Genomic DNA, 27,857 nt, shown 5'->3' with positions numbered 1-27,857 from the left:
CATAATAAATGCACGGTGTACAAACACACAATCAAAAAACTAACTATTTGCTTTATAATAGTCTCCGGAGTGAAAATTAACTTCTATTTAAACTTGATTTTAAGTGTAACTTTTTCTTCTGTTGCTAATAAATGTATATTCACAACTGTAATAAGATTTGTACAATCAACATATTAAACTAAGCTATAAACCAGGGGTAGGCAACCTATGGCACATGTGCCGAAGGCGGCACGCGAGCTGATTTTCAGTGGCACTCACTGCCCGGGTTAATTAAATTTTAAATGAAGCTTCTTAAATATTTTTAAAGCCTTATTTACTTTACATACAACAATAGTTTAGTTCTAGATTATAGACTTACAGAAAGAGACCCTCTAAAAACGGTGAAATGAATTACTGGCACGCGAAACCTTAAATTAGAGTGAATAAATGAAGACTCGGCACACCACTTCGGAAAGGTTGCCGATCCCTGATATAAACCAAATAATTGCAATTTAAGTTCACTTGTGTGGATAACGTCTTGGCAATGGCAAGGGTCAATTTTTTGCTAACTGAAACAAATGCTGCAAAAATAATGCTTGAAAATGAAGTCTATTCAGTTAAAGGGAAGCTTTTATATTTTATCTGCTTTTGATTAAATTTAAATGAAATAAATCATTAAAATATATGGTTAACTGAGCACTTGATACAATTCTGTATATGCTATATTCAGAGACAAACAGGCTCTCATTCTCTCTAAGTATTAAAATAATTAAGTAATTTTTCTGAATACCTCATACTTCATTGGCAAATGCAGCAGTAACAGATAATACTATAAAAAAATCTAATCACACTTTGCAATCACATGGCAACAGCGCAGTACTCACGAGAATGAATTCCTTCGTAGCAGTGTCATGAAAACGAAGCTCAGACACCTCTGTTTCGGAAGCTGCCAGCCACTGCAGGGTTGTTCTCAGCTGGGGGTCCACCATATGTGGTTCCATGTCAACATTCACTATTAGCAATGCCTTTCCTACCTGCCCCACACCTAATATTAAAAATAAAATGCAAATGATCAAATCTGCAAGTCAACCGCAGACTCTTGAGACAGGTGAACTAGATATTTAATGAGAATGTATATATTAAATACCTGATTTTTAACACTCATTTTAACAAACATATTTTGATCAAGTAGCAGAGATTAGAAAACACACTGGTCTGAAAGCGTCCTATTCTCCTACACAGGCTGGGATGGGGAAGGGAAAGCATCACTCCTCCACAACCTGTGGCTGAACTAAAGCATACCTAAAGGCAGAAAGAAATCTAATCTTGATTTAAAGAGGCCAAATGATGGAAAATTTACCACATCCCCATGTAATATGTTTGAATGATTAATTGTTCTCATAGTTAAAAATCTGCATTTTACTTCCAGCCTGAAATTTGCTAACTTCAATTTCCAACCACTGCTTGTTGTTAAACCCTCAACTGCTAGACTAAATAGCACTTTAGTATAATATAACTTCTCTCTGTACAAATTACACACTGATCAAACTGCCTCTTAGCCTTCTATACAAACACTAAGTTGACTGAGCTCCTTTAACATTTCACTGAGAGACTCATTTTTCCAGAACTCAAACCATACTTTCCACTCTTTTCTGAGTCATCTCCAATTTTTCAAGATCCTTTTTAAAGTATAGGTACCAGAACTAGGCGCACTATTCCAGAAGTCATTTCACCAATGCTAGACAGAGAGGCAACAGCCACCTCCCTATTCCTGCTTGATGTTCCGCTATTAAAAGAACTAAGCATTATGTTAGCCCTTTCTGCCACAGCATCACAAAGGCAGCTCATATTTAGTTGGTTATCTGTGATGATCATTGCACCTTTTTTGGAGTCACGGCTTTCCAAAATGCAGTCCCCCTTCCTCTAAGTATGGCTTACATTCTTTCTTCCCAGATATACGACTATTTGTATTAAATGCCTATATTAAAATACACAGTTTATATCAGTTTAGCTTCTATTCCATGAAAGCCTATAATTTATATAATTCTATTGTAGCACACAATTTAATTGAAATTCACACCAATGTGGCAAAGCTCAGCAAGGAAGGAGAGAGATCCTGAAATGAAGAGGACTGCCTGCCCTCTGGGAGGAAAAGAAAGGAGTGTAACTGACAATGGGGAAACCAAGCGTTAATAGTAGGTACACATTTAGCAGGCAATGGAAAAATGATTTGGCTATATGCCTGGAAGCTTGACATGTCATAGGAGGAAAATGCTAATTTCAGAAAATCCCTGATACTCAAATGGATTGAAAGCGATGTGGTAACATGTCTACATATGATGGACTTGCCTAGTGATTACATGCTAATTATTAACTGAGGAAATTGAAGACCTTCACCCAGAAATCCTATAGCGGGAAAGGTACCTCAAATAAAATTAGCTTAGAGAACGTTCGCAGTGTTGTTGCGGCTGTGCTGGTCCCAGGATATTAAAGAGACAAAATGGGTGAGGTCATAGGTGCGGACTCTGTGGGTGTTCTGGAGCAGCCAAGAGGAAAAATGGTGGGTGCTGAGCACCCACTGGCAGCCCCCCTATTGGAACTTCCCGCTCCCCTCACTGCCTCCTGCGCACCAGCAAGCCCCGCCGATCAGCGCCTCCCCCTCCCTCCCCGCGCCTTCCACCCGCTGCAATCAGCTGTTTTGCAGCCTGCAGGAGGCTCGGCGGGTAGAAGGGGGAGCAAGGAAGGGGTGGGGTGGGAAGAAGTGGGTGGGGATGGAGCAGGAGTGGGAAGAGGTGAGGTGGGGGCCTTGGGGGAAGGACAGGAGTGGGGGTGGAGTCTGGGGTCAAGCACTCCCCAGCACATTGGAAAGTGGGCGAGGTGATATTTTTTATTGAACCAACTTCTGTTGGCGAGAAAGACAAGCTTCCACGCTAACACAGAGTTCTGACCAGAAGAAGAGCTCTGCATAAGCTTGAAAGCTTATCTCTTTCATCAACAGAAGTTGGTCCAACAAAAGATATTACCTCACCCATCTCTTAGTTTAGAGAAGACAGAACTAGTGACTGACATGATACATACTGTGACATACTCTAATGTTCTTCAGGGCAGGGGTTATCCTACCTGTGTGTTTGCTCAGCATGCACAAAGGGTCACAATCCTGATTGTGGTCTTTGGGTGATACCAGAACGCAAGCAATAAAATTATAATAAACAACAATTCTCTCCATTGAATGATGAGTGGATACCTTGGTAAAATGGAAATAGCTGCACGAGAAAAATGGACCACAAAATTCCATAATAAAAGAGTAATATATTAAACTCTAGAAAACATTTTGGAATTATGTAAAAAGTTAAAGATCAAGAACTGTTTTACTCATAAGCCACTTGGTGATGCTACAATTTAAGGCTCTTTCAATCAAGTAGGAAACACAAGGAAATTTAACAATCTATTATTGAAGGCCCTGAAGTATACCTACAGAGCAGAATACAATTTGATTACATTACACAAAAGGTATTAGCTATTAAAAAGATAATTGTGTAGATAAAGACGGGAGAAGCAGGATTAATTTAGTCAATCATCTCCCTCAGATTATTGCAGATGCTTAATAGCAAGCCAAACTTTCTTTATTTTTCCTGAACATCTACTAATTTATTTTTTCAAAAGACTGTGGTTGTATTCCACATCAGAAAGTATGTTTCCCCACATCAAGTCACTCTGAAGTTGGGCAGCAAAATTCACTCCCTAGTGGAAAGAGTTAACTAGAGGTTTATTCTTTCACACTTGAGAGGCCTTGTCAGTAAGCAAACTCCTTGTGGTCCCATCTAAAACATCTTCCCAATACATGGGAGTATCAGCTGGCACAGCGATGTCATAACCAGCTCTAACACAACCCCCCTTTCATCTGGCCCCGGGCTTCCAGACCTATAGATTTTAAGGCCAGAAGAGACTGACATGATCATCTAGTCTAATCTCCTATACATCACAGAATCTTACCCACTTACTGCTGTAACAGACCCATATCCTCTGGTTGAGTTACTGAAGTTCTCAAAATGATTTAAAGACTTTATGTTACAGAGAACCAAACATTTACTCTAGCTTAAATCGGCAAAAGATCTGTGCCTCAGGCTGCAGAGGAAGGCAGGATCTCTGCCAATCTGACCCAAAATTCTTTCCCAACGCTGACATGGTGATCAGCTGGACCCTGAGCATGTCGGCAAGACCGACTAGCCAGACACCTGGGAAAGAATTCTATGTAGTAACTCAGAGCCCTCCCAATTTAGTGTCCTGTCTTTGGCTGTTGCGGATATCACTTCTCTACAGCCAAAATGCTTCTGAAATAAATGTAGTCAAACTTTACTAATTCTGGGTCACTGAGAACGAAAATGATGCTTAAAATTGTTGATTGGCTCTAGTTTTCAAGTTATGCTATGATACGCCCAGTACCCCACAGAGAAGGACTGCCAGTTCCTGATGCACCAGAATCATTCTCACTTGAGTCAGACGAGGAAGAGGAAGAGGATGAAACTTCTGGTCCTGAACCATCAATGTCACAGGACCCACATTTTCTCCTATCCTCCTCCTCCTCTGAACCACACCTCATAACACAAGGTGAACTGAATGACCTTGTCAGGGATTTGGAACTACCCAAGAGTAAGGCAGAGCTGTTGGGCTCCAGACTACAGCAGTGGAATCTCCTGGCAGGTGATGTTAGAGTTTCCATGTTCCGTGACCGTCAAAAGGATCTTGTCCCATTCTTCTTCATAGAAGGTGATCTTGTAGCCTGCAACAACATTGATGGTGTGATGGCAGCCCTCAACATCGTTCACGATCCAGATGAGTGGAGACTGTTCATTGATTCATCGAAGACGAGTCTTAAAGCTGTTTTACTGCATAATGGCAATGTTTTGCCATCAATTCCAGTTGGTCATGCAGTCCATATGAAGGAAACCTATGACAACATGAAACAACTTTTGAGGTGCATAAACTATGACCAACATCAGTGGCAGCTTTGTGGCGATTTGAAGGTTGTTGCTCTCTTGCTTGGTCTGCAGACTGGATACACAAAGTACTTCTGTTTTCTCTGCGAATGGGATAGTTGTGCAAGAGATTCCCACTACATCAAGAAAGATTGGCCACTTCGACAGTCATTGGAGCCTGGGAGGAAAAGTGTTCAGCATCCACCACTTGTTGAATCAAGGAAGATTTTGTTACCACCCTTACACATCAAGCTGGGTCTGATGAAGAACTCTGTCAAGGCCATTGACAAAACACAAGCAGCTTTCAAGTACCTCCGTGGAAAATTTCCAAGGTTAAGTGAAGCTAAGATAAAGGAAGGTGTCTTTGTTGGTCCTCAGATTCGTGAACTTCTTCGAGATGATGCATTTGACCATGCACTGCGTGGCAAGGGAAAGACGGCATGGAAAGCCTTCCAGTTAGTGGCAATAAATTTTCTCGGAAACAACAAGGCAGACAACTACAGGTTGTTGGTGGAAAACCTCCTCAAGGCATACAAAAGCCTGGGTTGCAACATGTCACTAAAGATACATTTTTTGCATTCTCATCTAGATTTTTTCCACCGAACTGCGGAGCAGTGAGCGACAAGCACGGCGAGCGATTTCATCAGGACATTGCAACAATGGAGAAACGCTATCAGGGCAAATGGAGCCCATCAATGCTTGCAGACTATTGCTGGACAGTGACAAGAGATGCTCCATTTAATGAATACAAGAGACAAGCCAAGAAGCGCCGAGTAGACACTGAATAGGACTAAACTATGTACATAATAGTTTTTTGCCTTTTGTTTCATAATACATTTTAGTTAGATAACCCTTTTGCTGATTTTTAAAGTGTTACATAAACAGGACAGGTGAAATATTATCATGTAAAGCAACCATAAACACATGAAAAGACCTAGCTTTACAATTTATGATTAAAACTCTACTATCTACACAATATACATAGACATAAAATGTAAAAACTTAAATACCTTAGAAAGTGTAGCCAATCAGTTGTTTTAATTGTCATATTTGAATTCAGCACGTCAAAATACATAATAAATAGCACATTTTATCTCTGAAGCAGACGACTTCTCAAAAATTGTAGACCAGTGTATTTGCTACTAGCAGTCACAGATGGGCCACATGCCACTGTAGGCAAGCTCGTCATAACACCCTCTCCATAAACTCACCAAGCTCAATTTTGAAACTTGCGTTTTTTTGGTCCTACTGCTCCCCTTGAGAAGGCGGTTTCCGAACTTCACTCCTCTGATGATTAGAACCCTTTGTCTAATTTCAAGCCAAAACTTGTTGATGGCAGTTTATATCCATTTGTTCTTGTGTCAACATTGGTGCTTAACTTAAATAATGCCTCTCCCTCCCTCGTATTTATCCCCCTGATGTATCTATACAGCAGTCATATCTCCCCTCAGCCTTCATTTGGTTAGGCTAAACAAGCCACGCTCCGCGAGTCTCCTCTCAAAGTATGTTTTCCATTCCTCTGATCATCCTAGTAGCCCTTCTCAGGGACAGGGAAGGAGCATGCCCAGAGCACGGTGTATTCTAGCTATCCTCTGCTGGTGTAAAATCCTTTGGCGGCTCACATCTACACTGGAGCCAGTGCAGAGTTACCCTCAGAAGTAATGAGCTGTAACAAATTCCCTGACAGATCCTATTCTGTGCTTCAGTAAAAGGAAACAGCACAGCAGAGAATCTGGGCCAATGTGCACTCAATATGGTCCTTGTGGAAATGTTAAAATCACCTGTATTTAATATCTGCCACAGAATGATGACACACATGAATTTACACTTCCAATGAGCTAGACAGAGAGTTCAATGGCTTAGGTGAATAAAGGTACATATTATCTGAACAGCACTGTAACCTATATTTTCCATATACCATAGTTTAAAGGGCATTAGAAAGTGTTTATAGGTATATCTACACTGCATCTGGAAGGGAGCCTCCCAGTCCGGGTCCACAAACTCACACTAGCAGGGCTTTGCTAAAAATAGCTGTGTAGACATGGTTTGATGTTGCAACTCAGGCTGTCATTCAGGCTCTCAAGCCCACCAAGATCCAGCCTGAGTAGCAAAACCAAAGCAACATCTACACAGCTATTTTAGGATGCTAATCCCCGCTATTGCAAGTTTGTAGAGCCACGCTGGGACGCTCCCTCGGAGATGCAGGGTAGACATACCCTAAATGGTTCTAGATTAACAATATCCCTTTACACTTTACTTGATGTGTGCTATGTAAACACCCTTGTATTACAGGCTTGTCACATTGCTGTGTGTGTACTACCAAAGCAAAATAATTATTAAAAATAACCCATGTAAAGTCAGTTACAGAAACCTCTACTGAAATCATCATTACCTTCTACAGCATCCTTGGGGTCTTCATCTTTATCTTCTGTTCCATCACTGGATTTTAAAAATAAAATATCGAAGAATTAACAGATACCCAATACATTCACGATGGATGGAGCCAATCCTAAGAATCAGTGATGAGTGTTAAAGAGAAAGGAATATGACCATGAAAAAGCATCTTTGCTTCTTACACCATTTCATGTTGCAATTGGGTATGTTAACAAGTTCCCAAGGTTTAAAAAAAACGAATAAAGAAATCCTACCTTAATATCAAAAAAAATTCTAAGGAATTTTAAAAAGGAAAACAAAAACGTTTCTACTTTTGAGTAAGCAGGAAAGTTTATTTTAGCTTCATTACAAAAAACAAAATAGTTCACTGCATTCTTTCAGTTTAATATTATTCATATTAAAGACCCCACTATAAAATAATTTAAAAAGTTTTCATAAGCTGAAGCAAAAGAAAAAACAAAACAGAAATCCTGTAGGAAGCAAGCTCTCGTTTGCATGACAAAGCAAATGAACGATTTATAGACTAGCAAAGCAGAACATGCACAAAAGGTATTTTTCATTTTGCAATTAGACATTTGCATTTTAGTACAGCAGAATTTATCCATTCAGTATGAATTCATTGTCATGATTAAGTGAAAAAAGCATGTTGATAATGTATCAGATTAACACATTAATTGTATCCCTCATCTTCAAAAGTGATGATTTCATGCATTAATTATGAGGAACCTATCTGTTTAAATTTTTGGACTCGACCAACCTGTCTGATGTTGGAAAGGATAAATTCTCCTCATACATATCTCCTTCTAAACCAAGACTGCTCCAGCTACTGCTGTTACCATGACTGCCAGGGGAAGAAGAGAACAGAGCTGAACTAGAAAAGAACAATAGCTCAAACTAGAACCTTTATTTTCCTCAAAGCTGCTTTGTCAAGATATTTGATGTAAGTAGGTTTGCTGGAACAGAGGATAAGCATGACCATCAGGGCTGTTCAGAATAGTAAGCTGCACAATCATGAAATCTGGTGAGCGCTATAAACAGGTAACAAGATTAATTTGTACTCACACATTTTCCAAGTCACTGTTTACAGTAATTCTGTCCTTGGGCCAAAATCTACAGATCTTTATTTGTGCAAATAGTCTCATTGATTTCAACAGGACTACTCACAGGAGTACAGGGTTCAATGTAAGCGTATGCATATAAAATATTAGGCAAGAGCTTGTAAAAGTATACACTGTGAAGAAGGCTTCACAATAAAAATATTTCTGTAATTCTCATTCCAAAACCCCAGCAGTGATCTACAACAGGTCTGATTAGCAGGAAAAGTTTAGAATTGAAAAATGATTAATATGCAGATAATATTTTACATCAGAACTATAAAATTATTTACAGGTGACGTTTTAAAAATTGCTCTTTATTGTTTAGAACACTTCTAAAACATGACTTCTTATTTTGCTATAAGGTTTTATTTCACTAGCAGTTGGAGATCCATTCCACAGACAGATTGAATTTATTTTTATGTTTCTACGCAGGACAGGGCTAAACTGGGTAAAACATGACCCTAGAACAAAGAGGTGAATGCTAATTTAACTTGAATGCTTGGAACCTTCCAATATATTTTAAAAAAAATGTTGCAGACCTCTTATTCAGCCAGTTTGGTGCATTTAATTAAGAACATGCTGTGTTTTAGTATGTCTGTTCACTATTCCAATAAAGAAAAACAAAAGCAGCGATTTCTAGAGTCTACAAAGAAAGTAAATAAGTTCTAAAATTGCAGCAAACCAACTAAAATGGCACAGCTTTAAAAAAAACAACCTCAAAATCACAGAAGTATTGGACATGCAATTACTACAATAACATGGATAATTACAATACTACCAAAACTAATTATTATACAGGCAGTTGTGAAAATATTTCTCAAGCAACAGTGTGCTATATACTATGTGAACATTTTCATTTTTATATAAACAAAAAAATGAAGTTTTTAGTTCTGAAGTACAAATATAGCATTCCACAGCACAAACATTAAATATAGTTTATTCAGATGACTGCTTTACACAGACATATAGCACCTTTCATCTAGAAATTCTGAAGTGTAACTAAAAAACAAACACAGAAACTAAATGAGATCAGTAAAAAGTGACTAGGGTCTCAGTCAGACTGTAAAAGAGAAAAAAAGTATGATGCTTGGAATCTAATAGAATTATCTTGTACATAATACTGCTCTGATTATGGAGCAGCTTTATATAATTTCAACAAGCCACACTATGTCTGAATTACTCAAATTAGATACTCAGCCACATGGCTAGATTGTATAGTAGCAAAGTATCTGTTTTCATAAGAACATAAGAATGGCCATACTGGGTCAGACCAGAGGTCCATCCAGCCCAGTATCCTGTCTGCCGACAGTGGCCAATGCCAGGTGCCCCAGAGGGAGTGAACTTAACAGGTAATGATCAAGTGATCTCTCTCCTGCCATCCATCTCCACCCTCTGACAAACAGAGGCTAGGGACGCCATTCCTTACCCATCCTGACTAATAGCCATTAATGGACTTAACCTCCATGATTTTATCTAGTTCTCTTTTAAACCCTGTTATAGTCCTAGCCTTCACAACCTCCTTGGGCAAGGAGTTCCACAGGTTGACTGTGCGAAGAACTTCCTTATATTTGTTTTAAACCTGCTGCCTATTGATTTCATTTGGTGGCCTCTAGTTCTTATATTATGGGAACAAGTAAATAACTGTTACTTATTCACTTTCTCCACACCACTCATCATATCCCTTCTTAGTCTTCTCTTTTCCAAGCTGAAAAGTCCTAGCCTCTTTAATCTCTCCTCATATGGAGAGTTCCCGTTCCAAACCCTTAATCATTTTAGTTGCCCTTCTCTGAACCTTTTCTAATGCCAGTATATCTTTTTTGAGATGAGGAGACCACATCTGTACGCAGTATTTAAGATGTGAGCTTTCCATGGATTTATATAAGGGCAATAAGATATTCTCTGTCTTATTCTCTATCCCTTTTCTAATGATTCCTAACATTGTTTGCTTTTTTGACTGCTGCTGCACACTGCGTGGACGTCTTCAGAGAACTATCCACGATGACTCCAAGATCCCTTTCCTGATCAGAAAGGCACAAGAAACCCTGTATGCCAATAATAGTATAACCCACTGATAAGAGAAGTTTCTTCCTAAAAGTATCAATTAGTGGCTGTTTTGCGCTCTGAAGATTTTCATCCTTTATGAAGCAATGCAATTGTAAATAAATGCCAATAGAAAACTTGTAAAGTGAATTTTGTGCTGTTGCTAGATGCTAGATTAAGATCCCTGGAGAATGAAGTCATCTATCCACAGAAAAAGCAGTGAACAGAAAGGAATATTATAAAGTTCCCTCACACTGCCCTCACCCATGACTAATAGAGAAACCAGTGGAATAAGTAAAACTTATTGGTCTGTCAAGTAAGTATCTTTTGTATTATGTACATGTATCCACCAGACACTGAACTAAGGCTATTGCATTATAATTATTCCAGGTCATGTTCACCTCAGTAACTTGGAGATATAAGGCTTTGTAACCAATTACTACTCTTTCAAGACATCCTGTCTCCTAAAGCGAAATGCCCTTTTCTGCATCTTCAAAGGATCTGCATTAATCCAATCTCTCTTCAATCCAAAAGCAGAACAAACCTCTCTATATCCCATCCAGATAAATATATATACTGTCAGAAGATTGTTTAAGAGTCACTACATAGAATGTACTCTTCCCATAGAAAATATTTAATAAGAGGAAAGCAAGACATGCTGGACAGGACTGCAAGAGCTTGAGGTGCAGATGCTTTACTCTGGGGAATTCATCCTGTGCATCAGTACCTAAACCAATACAAATTATGAGTCTAGCTCTTTTAGTTATGAAGATAACTAAATATAGGCTTGGCAGGATTCAATCTAAACGTCAACTTCAGCTGAAACACTGAAATTGAGGAAAAATATCCATTGGTAACAGTCAGAGTGAGTGCAGCCTCCCCAGTGTACCTGGTGCTGCAGGAACTGAGAGTCATCAGCCCTGCAGCAGCACAGAGAGCCATCTGCAGCTCCGCAGTCATGGTCCTGCTCACCCACTCTCTAGCAAGGAATGTGGCATTGCTGCCAGGCAGGAACTGTTCAGCAGCAGCTCGTCCTCCTCCTTGCAGACCTGGCCAGGGAGTCTGCTGTGCGGGCCAGGACACAGCCTCCTCTGCACCTTGTACTCCAGTGTCTTGGGCCCCTCAACTGTACAGGGAGCCCCCTGCAGCTCTGCTGTTAGTGCTAGGCATGCCCAGAAGCTCCGCTACCAGCACTGCCTGAACCCTAACACTACCCAGCATAATTTCCCCAACTGTGAATACTAATAGTCAAAATTGGAAAAAAAATATTTTAAAATTGATATTACTTATTGAAATTGCAAAAAAAAAAAAAGTGAGTTCTGCCAAGCCTAACTAAATGTAACCTGTGCGTTTATGCTATCTACTCAGTTCTGTAGACAGCCTAACATCTATCAATTTCTTCCACATGGAAGATTACGTCTGAATGTCTACTTTCAATTCAGTTTCAGAACTGAGTTAATGTTCATAAAAGAACTGAAATCTAATCAGACGTCACTAAGCAAAACTTGCAAACCACACTCCTGAATGGATAAAAACTTTTGGCACTGGAAGACAATTTAGAAACATCAAAAGGAAAATACATGTTAAGTAAGGTAGTAGAGAGATAGCAAAGCACAGCCATAAATTTTTGAATGTGCTGGTAAACAGGTCTATTGCTTCTTTAGAAGATCTATGATAAAAGTTATGTACTGGGGTCTTTTTAAATTTGGATGAATATTAGTGATACTGATAACAGTTCACAGTGCTACTGAACTATGGATAGGAATCAGTTCTACAAGTATCTACAATGCCAAACATGGTGTCAGCAAGACTACCACACACATCATCTTTGATGATGTGTGACTTACTGCTACAGAAAGTAGCTAGAAAAGAAAACAAAGCTGTTTAGCACTAGGTCTGAATGTCTTGAAGTGATGCGGTCTATATAGGACCAATACAGAGGTTTTTAACAGGTAGCTTCAATGATGAAACAGAAAAAGGAGTGAACTACTGTGTCTGTAAAATAGATCTCCCTAGCCATACACCTGTTAATCCTTTCAGTGGAAGAGTGAAGAATTCAGAGCTCTGAAAGAGAGGGCTATAGGATGCTGCTGCCACAAAAGTGCTTTAATTTCAGGGTACTTTGAATAGAGAATGTATGAAAATCAAGTCTAAATAAAAGTGGGCCCAACCAGTTCATCTTACTGGGGGAGGGGGAGAGAGATGCATATTTAGATAAATAAATTTGGAGCAAAGGAAAGTCACTTACCACTTCTATTTATGAGCTATTTGGGGATGATGAGACATGACTTAGTTAATTGATGGAGGGCTGTCTGTCTATAAAATGTTTCACAGGAGAGATTAGAAACAAGACAGAGGAAATGGAATCCAATGAAACCAGTTTAATAAAACTTTACAAAAAACTATTGCAGCAAAGACTATTAAGAAGGATTAAAGCACTCTCTGCTGTTCAAAGTAATCTTTCTGTTTCAACACAAAGAAAACAGATATTTGATGTTGCAAAACTAGTATGTAAATTAGTGCCTCAGGCTAATCAATTCAGCTCCTTAATCAAAACAATATAATATAATATAATAGCATAGCTACAAAAACATCAGCGTGGTGTATATTTTGTCATCATGTGAACCAATGAAAAAACAGTTACCTACCCATTCTGTTCTTCGAGATGTGTTGCTCATGTCCATACCATTCTAGGTGTGTGCGCCCCTATGCGCACAGTCAGAGATTTTTGCCTTAGCGGTATCCGTTGGGTCGGTTGTAACGCCCCCTGGAGTCCCGCACTCATGAATCAGTATATCAGGTGCTGCCGGCCCTATGCCCTCTCAGTTCTTTCTTACCTGTAACTCCGTCAGAGGGGCAGGAGGGCAGGTAATGGAATGGACATGAACAACACATCTCCAAGAACAACAGTTACGAAAAGGTATGTAACCATTGTGACCAAATGTTCTGCTCTTCAGAAATAAACTTTAGCCTATTCTACGCTATGAAAAACAGTCACAATTATTTTAACTAGTTCAATAAATATTAATACTGTCCATCGCCCTCCATGCTAACTGAAAACTGACGGCAGGAAACAATCACCTATAAGCAAACTTTAGGAGCATATGAATTAGATGCTACTAGAAAACAAAATACTTTAAAATGTTGCTTTTACTCTTTATTTCCAACTCCCTGAATATTTGTTTCTTTGTATTTTGACTTCACACACTTAAGAGTCCAAATTCTGCTTTTAGTTCCACCCATATATTCTCAGTGAATTACATGGTGTTGCATAACTATCACTTAGGGCAGACTTTGTTACTGAATTAACACATTGATCCAGCAGCATAATGTAAAGCAAATGCAAGAAAATACTTCAAAAGTTTAAGTGAGACGTTTCACTTTAGTACATAAAAATGGTGATCATAATATTTTCATAGTGGAAAGTGTATTAGTTCTAGATCATCTGAACCAATTTCTAAAATAAATTTAACTCTATTCTTCATTATGTTTAAAGCATAAGTTGCAAGGATATATTTCCAGAATATATCTGTACCTACGACAGCAAGGAGCATAGCACTGAAGTCATTTTGTATGATTGACAAATCAATCTCCCCATTCTTTAACCTACTGCTTGCAAAAGTTAGAACGGCAAATCTCAACACAATCTTCAACAATGGGGGAAAAGTATAATTTTTTAGCCTGTTCTATTTCCTCTTCACTACAAATAAGATTCACAGTCAGCAATGCACCCAGCATGCATGCCCCAACTGAAAATAAACAGAGGAATCTTTTCAAAATATTAATTATGAGGAACTAAATTTGTAAGTGAACAAAATTACCAAATCCTCTCTGAAAACTGAATTAACATAAGAACGGCCATACTGGGTCAGACCAAAGGTCCATCTAGCCCAGTATCCTGTCTTCTGACAGTGGCCAATGCCAGGTGCCTCAGAAGGAATGAACAGAACAGGTAACCATCAAGTGATCCAGCTCTGTCACCCATTCCCAGGTTCTGGCAAACAGAGGCTAGGGATACCATCCCTGCCCATCCTGGCTAATAGCCATTGATGGACCTATCTGCCATGAATTTATCTAGTTCTTTTTTGAACTCTGTTATACTCTTGGCCTTCACAACATCCTCTGGCAAGGAGTTCCACCAGTTGACTGTGCGTTGTGTGAAGAAATACTTCCTTTTGTTTGTTTTAAACCCATTGCCTATTAATTTCATTTGTTGACCCCTAGTTCTTGTGTTATGAGAAGGAGTAAATAACACTTCCTTATTTACTTTCTCCACACCAGTCATGATTTTATAGACCTCTATCCTATCCCCCCCTTAATTGTCTCTTTTCCAAACTGAAAAGTCCCAGTCTTATTAACCCCTCCTCATACGGCAGCCGTTCCATACCCCTAATTATTTTTGTTGCCCTTTTCTGAATCTTTTCGAATTCCTATATATTTTTTGAGACAGGGCGACCACATCTGCACACAGTATTCAAGATATGGGCGTACCATGGATTTATATAGAGGCAATATGATATTTCCTGTCTTACTATCTATGCCTTTCTTAATGATTCCCAGCATTCTGTTCGCTTGTTTGACTGCCAATGCACATTGAGTGGATGGTTTCAGAGAACTGTCCAGAATGATTCCAAGATCTCTTTCTTGAGTGGTAACAGTTAATTTAGACTCCATCATTTTATATGTATAGTTGGGATGTTTTCCAATGTGCACTACTTTGCATTTATCAACTTTGAATTTCATCTTCCATTCTGTTACCCAGTCACCCAGTTTTGAGAGATCCTTTCATAGCTCTTCACAGTCTGCTTGGGACATAACTATCTTGAGGAGTTCTGTATCATCTGCAAATTTTGCCACCTCACTGTTTACCCCTTTTTCCAGATCATTTATGAATGTGTTAAATAGGACTGGGTCCAGTACAGACCCCGGGGGGATACCACTAATTACCTCTCTCCATTCTGAAAACTGACCATTTATTCCTACCCTTTGTTTCCTATCTTTTAACCAGTTAACAATCCATGAGAGAACCCTCCCTCTTATCCCATGACTGCTTACTTTGCTTAAGAGCCTTTGGTGAGGGACCTTGTCAAAGGCTTTCTGAAAATCTAAATATATTATATCCATTGGATACTCCTTGCTCACAAGCTTGTTGACCCTCTCAAAGAATTCTAGTAGATTGGTGAGGCATGATTTCCCTTTACAAAAACCATGTTGACTCTTCCCCAACAAATTATGTTCATCTATGTGTCTGACAATTTTGTTCTTTACTATAGTTTCAACCAGTTTGCCTGGCACTGAAGTCAGGCTTATCGGCTTATAATTGCCGGGGTCACCTCTGGAGCCCTTTTTAAAAATTGGTGTCACATTAGCTATCCTTCAGTCATCTGGTACAGAAGATGATTTAAATGATAGGTTACAGACTACAGTTAGTAGTCCTGAAATTTCACATTTGACTTCCTTCAGAACTCTTGGGTGAATACTATCTGGTCCTGGTGACTTATTACTGTTTCGTTTATCAATTTGTTCCCAAACCTCCTCTAATGACACCTCAATCTGGAACGGTTTCTCAGATTTGTCACCTAAAAAGAATGGCTCAGGTTTGGGAATCTCCCTCACATCCTCAACCGTGAAGACCAATGCAAAGAATTAATTTAGTTTCTCTGCAATGGCCTTATCGTCCTTGAGTGTTCCTTTAGCATCTTGATCGTCCAGTGGCCCCACTGGTTGTTTAACAGGCTTCCTGCTTCCGATGTACTTAAAAAAAAAAAGTTTGCTGTTACTTTTTGAGTCTTTGGCCAGTTCTTCAAATTCTTTTTTGGCCTTTCTAATTATATTTTTACACTTCACTTGCCAGAGTTTATGCTCCTTTCTATTTTCCTCACTAGGATTTAATTTCCACTTTTTAAAGGATGCCTTTTTGCCTCTCACTGCTTCTTTTACTTTGTTGTTTAGCCATGGCGACTCTTTTTTAGTTCTCTTACTATGTTTTTTAATTTGGGGTATACATTTAAGTTGAGCCTCTATTATGGTGTCTTTAAAAAGTTTCCATGCAGCTTGCAGGGATTTCACTTTTGGTGCTGTACCTTTTAATTTCTGTTTAACTAACCTCTTCATTCTTGTGTAGTTCCCCTTTCTGAAATTCAATACTACAGCAGGGGTTGGAAACCTCTGGCACGCGGCTCGCCAGGGTAAGCACCCTGGTGGGCCGGGCCAGTTTGTTTACCTGCCGCGTCGGCAGGTTCGGCCAATCGCAGCTCCCACTAAAAACAGGCAAATTAAAATATAAAATCTTAATAATTAAGAAATTAAGCATTAAAAATTAAGAAAATAAAAGTTACTGTATTCATGTTATCCATGTTACATATACATTGCATTTAGCAGTCCTGTGTTGCTTTTAAAATTAGTATATTAATATACAGTCATTATATATATACAGTATTCAGATTTTACTCATGACGTGTCAACATTACTATAAAAACTGTAACTTGATTTCTTGCCATAAGAGTTTAAAATTCATACCCTAACTATTAATATACAATTTTTATAAGTATGAATGTGAATTCACACTAGAAAAATCCCCTTCTGAAGGGCAAAACTGATTTAAACATAACAATGCTGAAGCCAATTTTAGTGAAAAAGCATCATTCTGTTCAATGGAAAATAAAGTTTTCTGACGAGAGAGAGAAAGCTAAACCAGATCAACATACATTGAGGTGATTGTGTAAGCAGATAAACGTGTTTACAGTTACCTGTCACTGAGGTGAAGGAAACTGCTGCTCTCATCGGGATGTTCATCTTCAAAGCTTAGATTGGACCAGCTGCCAGTGCTATCATCACCAATACTGAGACTCATCTGCTGGCTAACTACAGATTCAGCTGAGTGAAATCCTTCTCTTCCCATAGAACTAAACCAAAATTAAGATGACAGCATTACTGGTGGTGTATTTCACATTGTTCTGCAAAAATTCACTTAACCTAATTAGCAAACAGGGGACATTTGTCAACTGACTCAACTATTCCCTTTTGGATTTACAATTCTCAGAGACTATATATTACACTTTTGTAAGGAGATTCAAGTCTGGGAGCACCACTTAGGACCATCTTTCACTGGGAAAGTTGGGTAGTAGCATGGACACAAACCCGAATTTCAAAAACTAGTTTGTAGCATTCCAGCATTGCCACAGCCCTAGTGCCTGGGCAGTTCAGTCTCGTAGACTTCACATTTACTACAGTGACTACACCTACACAGGGAGGACCTGGCATCTTTGGACTTGCCAGTGTCACTCTGACTAATTCAGCTCCATCAAGGCTAACACAGTCACTGGCATTTTAAGCACCCTGTCATACAGAACTGCTCAAGGGTAGACAACATGATGCTTAAAATGCTGGTGGCCTCCTACAGCCCTCTCTGTATTAGAAAAAATGTCCTAGTGTAGACATAGGCTTAGTCTCCCTGTTTCAGAAAAAATAGGCATGTCCATTTATTTATAGACTTTTCTCCTCTGCACATGAAGCCTGAAAAATCTAGACTTTCAATACCTAGAACCAAATCAAGTGAGTAGGCTTAATTTGCATTAAAGATATTTCTAAAACCCTTCATCAGGCCCATTCTAAGAACACAAAAGAAAACTGAGGTCATTCTGAAAAGTGGTTCAGTCTGAAAATTTGCCTGGCAAGTGCATATAAACTACTCTTAGGGACATATTGTGGCTACCCACATGCAGCTGTGCTATAGCTAGACCAGGGGTCGGCAACCTTTGGCACGCCTCCTACAGGCTTGCTGGGGTGGAAAGGGTAGGAAGCAGTGACCAGCACATCTCTCGGCCCGCGCCGCTTCCCGCAGCCCCCACTGGCCTGGGACAGCGAACCACGGCCACTGGGAGCCGCAATCGGCAGAACCTGCGGACGCGGAAGGTAAACAAACCGGCCTGGCCTGCCAGGGTGCTTACCCCTGCAGGCCGCATGCCAAAGGTTGCCGACGCCTGGGCTAGAGTGTACAGAAAGTCTTATTTGCTCACCACTCCTTCAAAGGAAACAGTCGTAATACGGCTGCTGTGTTCACAAAGTACAAAGATTACTATGATTGTGCTACAGGCAACACTTCACATTTTAAATGGGGTATGTGGTTCTGAGGCGTGGCAAGAGTCCTTTTCCACAACATTAGCTAATACCATTAGGCGAGCGCTACAAGGGGAAGTAGGGAAAAGGGAGAGACAGATAGACACACACTTTTTATACTGTGTAGTAAGTACAAATGATGAATATGCTCCTCACAGCAACCTTTGAAGTCTGTATATCTTATAGAGCCACAATGTCTCCCTCTGACATTACTGGTCTGGTGCACAGCTGCTTCCCCAATCCATTATTCCCTTGGGCTCTCAGCACCATAATTAAACTTGAAACTTTACATGAAGTATTGATTAAAAAGCTGTATTTCTGAACCTCTTGCTGAAAAGTGACATTTCTGACATCAACAGTATAAGAACTCAACAGCACTTTATTTATACGGTATATTCTCATTTAATATTACATGGACTCTGAATAAGGATTCCAAATAACATAAGTACAAGGGCCAAGTAATATGAATTCACAGTCTTCTATCTTTATATGCTACAGGGAACTTTCAGTGGAAGGTCTACACTAGAAGGCAATCAAAAAAGGAGAGGAAAAGTTCCTTGAGTTTTGGTAGCAGTTCTGTGAGAGAATGAAAGATCTATCTTTTAGAATACAAGCTCTTCATGGCAGAGACCATCATTTATTACGTGTTTATACACATCATAATTTTGCCTTGAAAAACTGGGAGTAGCCTGGTTGAAGCCACCACAGTACGTTAACACATCTAGGTATTTACATTATACATCACCAGACCATCTCAGAGTCAAGCAAATAAAACATAGTTTATTGCCAAACAGATCTCACTCCCAGGCCATGATGAGAGAAATACACTGTTATTAATTATTACTCAGTGAAAAACTACGCTGAAGAGATAGGTCTTGCACTTGGACATGAAAATGGTGTTATTTGAAGTCACTTTGATCATTGTAAAATCTATTTTCATTAAGAACTAGATGTTAATGTACCTTCTCATTTACTAATTCAACCACATTCTGTGCCATCTTCTATCAAGATATTTAAAGGCATTCATTTCTTTCAATATACCTAAAAATATGGTATAGTTTAAGGACTTGTAATACATTAGTCCTTATCAACAATGTAGCAAGAGCCTGCAAACCAGTTTCTAGTCTGCTTTAATAATCCTTTATCAACTAAAATCATATATAAAAATAAAATGATTCTTATTTAATATTTATTTCATATTTCTATTTTCAAATATACACAATTTTTTTCTTCCAGAAATTAAGACAGTGTTAAAGTACAATTACAATCAAAAGAGACTATGTAAACACCTACTTAATGTAATACACCTGCTCTTGGTGTACATTGCAAGTCACAGATTCTGTAAGTCAGTTCTTTAGAGCTAATGCAGCTACAGACAGAATTGGATTATACTGTGGCTCATAGATCAACTGAATTGTCAACTAAATTCCAGTAATTTATATCACTGATAAAACAATCTGATCAGGATGTTAGAGAAAAATCACGGAATCCCATTTACCAGAGTCACCCATCAGAGCATAAGTACATTCTAAAGTAGGCTAGAAACTAGTTTGCACTGACATCGAGCTCCTGTAACTGACAAGATCATTATTATTAAAAAATTCCGAACAGCCTGGAGGCCACCAGCAGGAGGTTCCAAAATAAACTTTATAATTTAAAATTATATTTTCAGAATGTAATTGTGGCAAAAAGTGCTTCTGCCCATATAAATTTTCAGATTAATAAATTAAGCAAAGTGGATGCCATTTTCTGGTAACAATAGCAAGAGAATAGGAGAGAATGTAATGTTACCTTATGTTAACAGCCTGACCAATATTAGTCATAGCTGAAGTCATTATTTCTGTAGTAAGGCTTTCAGCAAAGCTGACTCCACCATGTCCAATACCACTATCAGCTGTCAGACTTGTGTTACTCAGCTCTCTCTCCGCTTTCTCAATAGCTGCACCAACCACCTTCTCAGAAAATACTGTCTTCTGTTCCATGTCAATGTGAATTTTGGGAATATCAAGGTGAAAAATTCTTGATTTTTGACAGATACCACCCAACCCTGAATTGGGGAGCTGCCTGATTCTAGGGAGGGGTTCTTGTCCAGGCAGGTGTGGAGATGAACTTCCAGTACAATACTGATATTCCTTCATACTACAGTATCTGCAGGCTGTTTCAGAAAATGGAGACAACTTTTCTGTGTAAGTGAATCTATCCTCATTTTTCCTGTTTTCAGCAGCTTGGAGAACAGCAGACTCCAAACTCATTTCTAAGGTGTCATCCACCACTTTTCTAGCATACTCTTCTATAGCTTGAATGATGCCTTCTCGATAGCCATATTCATTTAAACTGCCTGTGCTATGATACAGTTTATGTTTTTGTGAGAAAGGAAGAACTGTTTTAGAAAGTGTTGTTTTAAGGCAGTCCCCTGTGGCTTCATCAAATTTAGATTTTCTATACAGACAGGAATCTGTTAAGGATTTTGGCAAGCAAACTGCTGACATTTTCAGTTTTCTTCTGACATCACATGTTATATGATGAGCAAGGGATTCAGAAAAATGTAACAACTCTGTACTGTCAGTTCTGTGTAAATTGTTTATTTCACAGGCTTGGCCTCCACACCTATGAACACCACTTTTCATTTGCCATTTTGTATCCATATCTTTGTTCAATATTTTGAACAGCTCAAGCCTACCATTTACCTGTGTGTTCTGTACAGGAAATATTCTTCTGTTGTATGTCAGCTTGATTTTCCTGGCAGCTTGTTGCAGGCCTGATTTTATAGATCTATAAGCAAGTCTACTAGCATACTGATCCATTATTAACTCACTGTTGCCACCTTCCCTTTTCAGAACTCGAATGATGTGATCTGCATATTCATCGGTCACGCTCTCACAGCTTGGATACCGGTAAGTCAGACCGGTTGTTCCTACACTCTGAGGTAAAGAAAGTACGGATGAATCTACCTCTCTGGACCACTGGTTTACTACCGGACACCACCTCTCTTTTGACCTACAGTCTCTATCATCTTTTCTGAGAGAAAGACAATCTACATGACAGTTAACCCGCTTCAACCTCAGCAGTTTGCAATGCCTTGATTTTATCATCTTCTTAGCCTCATTGATAACCTTTCCAGCCATATCACCCGCATAATTCCACAATGAATGTAAAGTTTCTTCTGGGATATTTATAAAGGCAGTATACCCACATATTTTGTTTTGTGCATTTAATTGGCAGTGTCTGTCAGCTTCTCTTTTAATTGTTTTATCATCTAAATGGGAAGCAGCTATTTCAGTTGCCATAGAAATGATATGACCAGCTAAATGATCAGCATACTGTACTGTTTTCTCTGAACGTTCAGTTTTCTCCACAAGCAATTCAGAGTGTTCTTCGTCTTCACTACTTTCAACTTCTTCAGAAAGGGATCGCATGAGTTTCAGCATAAACTCTTCCTTTTCCAAGGAGTCATGTTCAGTTGCAGACAAGGCAGCAGCAGGTGAATTATAAGGTGTAGAAGGTGGTGTCGCAGGTGCAAACTCCTTTGCTAATTCTCCCTTGAGTTTCTTGGTGAGCTTCCTTAGGTTCCGTTCAGAACTAGTCTGAGATGGTACTAAAGGAGTTGGTGGTGGTGTATCAGGTACTGCACAGACATTTCCATCTCTGATGCTTGATTTATCTTCCATCTGCAAAGAATCTTCACAGCCAAACATCACCAAAGAAAGGTTACTTCCATGTAGAAAACAGCTCTCTTGCCCCAAAGCTGAAGGAGCTAGCGTTGTTTTTTGCATATCATATTTTTTCAATAGTTTACTTTGGGATTTTATTGAACTGCTTCCTGAATTAGTAAACTCTTCCACATTACACCTAGCGAGAGTCACAGTAGGACAAGGAGGTGGAGTGCTTGAAGAAAACCTACGTACTTCATTTCCTTTACGTTCCTGAACACAATCTTTAGATACTGAAAGTAAACACTGACCAGCGTCAACTGACGTAACAAGAAAATTAGGTGGGTTATTCAGAGGCAGCTGTTGCGGTTCCACAATTATAGGAACAAATCTGTGTTTCTCAGATTCTTGTTTCTTTACTGCACTATGCAGGTCTTTTTTACAGTTATCTGTCTTCATCTGTAAGCCTCCATTACATTCTAGAGTCTCATTTGTGTGGGAGAATATAGATTTAGTTTCATCTACAGACTGTTTTACAATATACTTGGCCAAGTGATCAGCAAAAGTATTCTTAGGAATATCTCTATCAACACACTGCCAACGAGGTGTTTTTCTAGTTACAAAATCTGTATATTCCTCCACTGTTTTGGTAACCCCGGGTGAAGTTATTGCTTCATACGCCTCATTTACTATCATATCTACCATTGTTCCAGAGAAACTGTTGACGCTTGTTGGCCCAGTTGTTAAATCTGAAATATTATTCACTTCAGGATTGTTGTTTGTTTGTTTAAAATCATTCTGGTTAAAAAAACATTGTGCACTACTTTCAGTACTTTCACTGTGATCTGCAGTCAGGTAAATATTTCTAAGAGAAGCCACTTCCTCTACTCTCTTTTTTGTTGTAAAATATGGCTGTGTAGCGTCTTTGTACATTTTCAGACTGCCACCTGCTGTCGAACAAGTCCATACTTTTGCCTTATAAACATCAGATGAAGTCTGATGTTGACAAAGTGCTGTTCCAGCTAAGGGCACTGATATTGAACTTACAACACCAGAAGTACAAAACAAGGCTTGTTGTACAGTATATTCTTTTCCAGTTTCTTGTACTGGATTCAATGCTAAAAGTGCATTATCATGAAAATTAGGAAAAGCAGTGGTAGTCTGTGTTGACTGCAACGTATTTTCTGCACTTACATATTTTATGTTGTCCATGGAAACACTAATTGCTGCTTGCGTTGTGAAGGTAACATCAACCTGGGATAATTCAATGAAAGCTTCCTGAATGACAGATTCAGACAAATCTTTGGCATATGATCTCACTACTGTGTCTTCATAATCAAAGGCCCAATCCCGTGCAGTCGTTGGTGTTGATGGATGTGAAAACTGGCAGACTTCCATGATTCCCTCAAAAATAAGTTCCTCGGTGAGGTCTGCTGCAAATCTTGCAACTGTGTTAGTAAATATTTGTTTCTTTACGTGTCGCATTTCTTTTAAAGCACTTGTTATAGCTTCACTGACCAAAAAGCTTGCTAGCCCGTTAATGGCACGTTCCTTCAGTGACAAGGCTCGCCGCCTTCCTATCTCATAAAAAGCCATTTGAAAGACTGAAGAAGTCAATCTAGCAGCCAAGTGACACAGTGCATTGGTGCATGAAGAAACTCCTTTTTGTAAGTCTTTAAATGCACTACCAAAACTTTTTTCAACCAGTTCCGTTGCAAATTTTTGTATGCTGTCTTTAATCATTTGTGATTTGTGTTTAGATTTAACTTTTTTAGCTGGCTCCTTGTCAGTTTTCCTCTGGAGTTCTGAATTTTGACCTTTTTCCTCTTTTGAGACAATCCTATTAAGGCTGGAAATGTTTTCAGCATGTTTCTGTAGTGATGTAGACTGAGAAGGAAAAACAGAACCCAGTATTTCAAATGAAACATTGTTTGCATAATCTGAATATTCACTATAAAGTGTATCATGATTTTGATTAAGCCCATTTCCATTGATATCCATCCGACAAAGACATTCAGTTGAAGCACAGCTCCCTAGTGGACTGAAAGCTGATGATCTTATAGGGCTGAATAAACCTCCATTGTCTTCTCCTGTTTTCACTGGCCGAGGGGAGTCTGGAACATCAAAGAGGCTGCTATAGGGCGATTCTGGTTTACGAGGAGTTGGTTTCCTTACATTGGCTGGAAGAGTGGGACGATCAAACTTGAATTTTTGAGGATTCATAGTAGTAGTTTTAGAATGCAATTGTTCAAGGGCAATCTTTCTCTTCTGGGGTGGATTACCAAGGATGGGATCCCTTATAAGTTTACAAGTACTTTCCAGAGTCTGTTCCAGTTCATCAAACTGATCAAAACTATCAAAAAATTCACTTACTTCTGAGTCTGAGTCCTCTATACCATCTTTCACTACTGGAATTTTTGGTAGCTGAAGTTTTGCCTTCAAGCTCTTTTGATACCCTTCTTCATCTAAGAAGATAACAGGGCTAGGGCTGGAGCAATCTGACTCAGATGATTCAGCAGGAGAGGAAGAAAACAATGTTTTATGCAAAACATTAACACGTTGATCAGAGGAATTACATGGCTTGTAAAAACTCCTCTGTATCCAAGGATCAGAAATACAGGTTGTGACTGAATTCTTTACAGATGAGGACAGTTCTTTAAGTCCCAAGATATTTATCAGAGAAGCAGAAGATTTGGCAGATGATTTTCGATGCCCAGCGCGCACAATGATCTTTGAGTCAATAGCTTCTAAACAATGAGCAGGGATGGTCTGTGAAGCAGCATCCCGGTGATTCTGAGTAGTATAAGTTGGGCCTAAAAAGAAAAAGAAAATACTTTAAAAACAAAAGACTAAAATAGCAAACTGGGTAATTGATTTTGACAGTAATATCTAGATTTGTAATTACTACAATAAGTTAGAGGGTCTTTTTAAGACTAGAGAAAATTTTAAAGAATAAAGTATTCCATAAGCACTTTATTTTGTCAATGACAGTTCCCCTACTACTGCAGGTCTTCTTCTTCGCATATGCGCAATGTGCCTCAGGTGACACATGGCCAGGATTCTTCACGGAATTTGGTCCACTGGTTGGATCATTAGCTTCCCCAGCCCAGGCTGGGTACTGATGAGGAGTGTGGAGTTAATATGACTAAGAGCTCTCGTCTTCATATCACAGATTCTACTTTTTCTGGATCTGACACGGAGTCAAAGTCTTTGCTTTATGTCACATGCATGCTGCTGTGGAAAGAATAGTGAAATCTCAAATTATTCGTTTTTTGTGGGGGGTTTTTTGAATGATGGTGATTAGCAAAAAATAATTCGATGTGGATTTCATGTAGTTTACCACAGCATGAAAATCCCTCTTTAGCCTAAATTGCAACAAATGAGCTCTGCAATCTATTTCAACAGGGCATGAAAACTAACCAGCATTTTGTATCTTTGAAGGTTCATCCTCATCTAAATGCTCAAAAGCAGTGACAAAATCATCCTCAATTGAAGACACTGACTGATTAGTGTCATCATCCTCTGCATGGGACATCTCCGTTTCATGTTTCTGTAATGAGTATACTTCCATTGTATATTTTACACCAGTAGCGTATTTGCTCAGTAAGGTAAATACAGAATCAATTTTGATCCTTGGGAACGAAGGAGACAATCTCATCACACAAAGCACTCCAGAAAGGTGATTCTTGAGAAAGAAAAACAAGAAAACAAAAGAGTGTTCTCAATAACATACTTTCATCTATAATGTAAACTTGGAATCATTTAGAATGGCAAGAACAACAAGAGCACAGGTCAAGGACATAAACTGTAGTGAAAATGTCGCTAAAGACATTTGTTAATATTACTGTAATTTAAAAGGTATAACAATAATTTAAGTCTTCACTGCATATTACAAACAAAACTCCATTTTACAGATGAGGAGAGTGAGGTAAAGAGGTTAAGTGATTTATCCAACAACACTAGAGCCAAGTTTTCAGACGGTTTAGAGGCCACTCTTATCCTCTAAGTACATTCTGAATATAGGAGTTCTTTAGAATGAATAAATCACTACACTAAACCCAAAACAAACAGGAAAAAAAACGAAGAAAACCCTGATGGTTTGTTCTAAGTAGTTTTACTCCTGCAAGTAATACAATTACTTCATTATACATTATTAGTCAAAACAGTTTTAACAAATTCTAGCTATCTTCACTGACATTTGGAGAGGAAATGGGAAGTATCAAGTGTTGGGAGCACCTAACCTTTCCTGTAACTTCTCTCCCCTGTTTGACAGAAGAACAGCACTATATCTGAGAAGAGCTGAGAAGACTAACGGCATATCTACACCACAAAATTTAGTCAATATAAGTCGACATACAGCCACCACAGTAATTAATTTGATTTTTAATATCCACCCTATGCTCCTTCTGTCGGCGATGTGCGTCCTCACTAGGAGGACACTGCCGTCGACCTAACTACATCGACTTAAGCTGTATACTTCTCAGAGGTGGAGTTATTAAATCAGCATAGTGGGTGACTTACATTGGCGGGAGCAACATTTTAGTGCAGACGCTTACAGAGTTAGGCTGATGAGATGCCTTACGTCAACCTAACTCTGTAGAGTAGACCCGGCCCCACTCAACCAGTTTCATCTTCCTTCCAAATGGCAGTACAAAGGGACTATGGTGTGGGAAGCAGAGGTATGTGGACCATTGGATGAGCACACAGGCATTTTGTAGAGGGCAGCTGAGCATGCAGTTCAGCTGCTTTTACTGCATGCTCACTGTCAGGCAAGTCTGCTGATGCTCAGCCATGTTCAACACAGCCAACTGTGGTTCACTTTGGTGATATCTCCATTTTTTTCCCTTGGCCATCGAAGACTCAGACTTTTGAATGGTGAAGAGGAAGGGAGAAAGGGCCCCACAGGGACTTGTTCCTACCACATTTTCCTGCACAATTTGCTGTTGCCTAGTTCAGTGCTTATGGCTTCCACAGCAGAGTATCTTCCTAGAACTAGGAAGGAGAGAGGAAAGTACCTATGATAAAGAATCTTGCATTTCTTAATATTTCATAAATTGCAGCAGGAATGTCTTTAGTCAGTATAATATTTATACCACTATTAAAAATACCATCAGACAAGGTGGGTGAGCTCTGTGTAAACTCTATGTAAGCCTGAAGGTGTGTGTCTTTCACCAACAGAAGTTGGTCCAACAAAAGATACATTACTTCACTCACCTTTGTGTCTCTAATATCCTAACATAGCTACAACACTAAAAATATCAGAGCACTTATATAACACATATAGCTTCAAAACACATTAATAAAGAAGCAATACCTGGCCAGGTTATTGCCAGGATTACTTTGTAACACACATCTGAAAGATGAAGAGACTGCAAAACACATTAATATTCCGTATACTTTATAAAAAGGATTAGGAATTTTACCTGATGTTTAGAGACATCGCTGATTGCCATGGGTTTATTTATATCCTTCAGAAAAATAACTTCATTTTCATTTAGACTACAGAAATGGAGTGATTTCAGAACATCTGGGAGCTCTACAGAAACAGCAGCCAATTCCTAATTCAAACACAAATTCACACACTAAGTATAAAACTAATATGT

The 27,857-nt window shown here is 39.0% G+C and overlaps 1 protein-coding gene across 1 annotated transcript in view; it reads right to left on the bottom strand.

The window, feature by feature from the left end:
* AKAP11 (A-kinase anchoring protein 11) overlaps window positions 1-27,857 on the bottom strand; it is a 66,634-nt gene that overhangs the window by 10,887 nt on the left and 27,890 nt on the right. Inside the window, exons 5-11 of the mRNA XM_045012726.1 lie at window positions 27,678-27,812; window positions 25,675-25,939; window positions 20,396-25,067; window positions 17,236-17,391; window positions 8,107-8,220; window positions 7,348-7,394; window positions 864-1,024 (exon numbers count right to left, since the gene is read on the bottom strand). Of these exons, the coding sequence (XP_044868661.1) occupies window positions 864-1,024; window positions 7,348-7,394; window positions 8,107-8,220; window positions 17,236-17,391; window positions 20,396-25,067; window positions 25,675-25,939; window positions 27,678-27,812 (5,550 nt within the window). The remainder of the gene's footprint in view (window positions 1-863; window positions 1,025-7,347; window positions 7,395-8,106; window positions 8,221-17,235; window positions 17,392-20,395; window positions 25,068-25,674; window positions 25,940-27,677; window positions 27,813-27,857) is intronic.

The sequence above is a fragment of the Mauremys mutica genome, chromosome 1, assembly GCF_020497125.1.
Source record: "Mauremys mutica isolate MM-2020 ecotype Southern chromosome 1, ASM2049712v1, whole genome shotgun sequence".
Classification (NCBI taxonomy): Eukaryota; Metazoa; Chordata; order Testudines; family Geoemydidae; genus Mauremys; species Mauremys mutica.
Note: the sequence above shows the minus strand (reverse complement) of the source record. Positions and strands in the feature narration are given on the sequence as shown.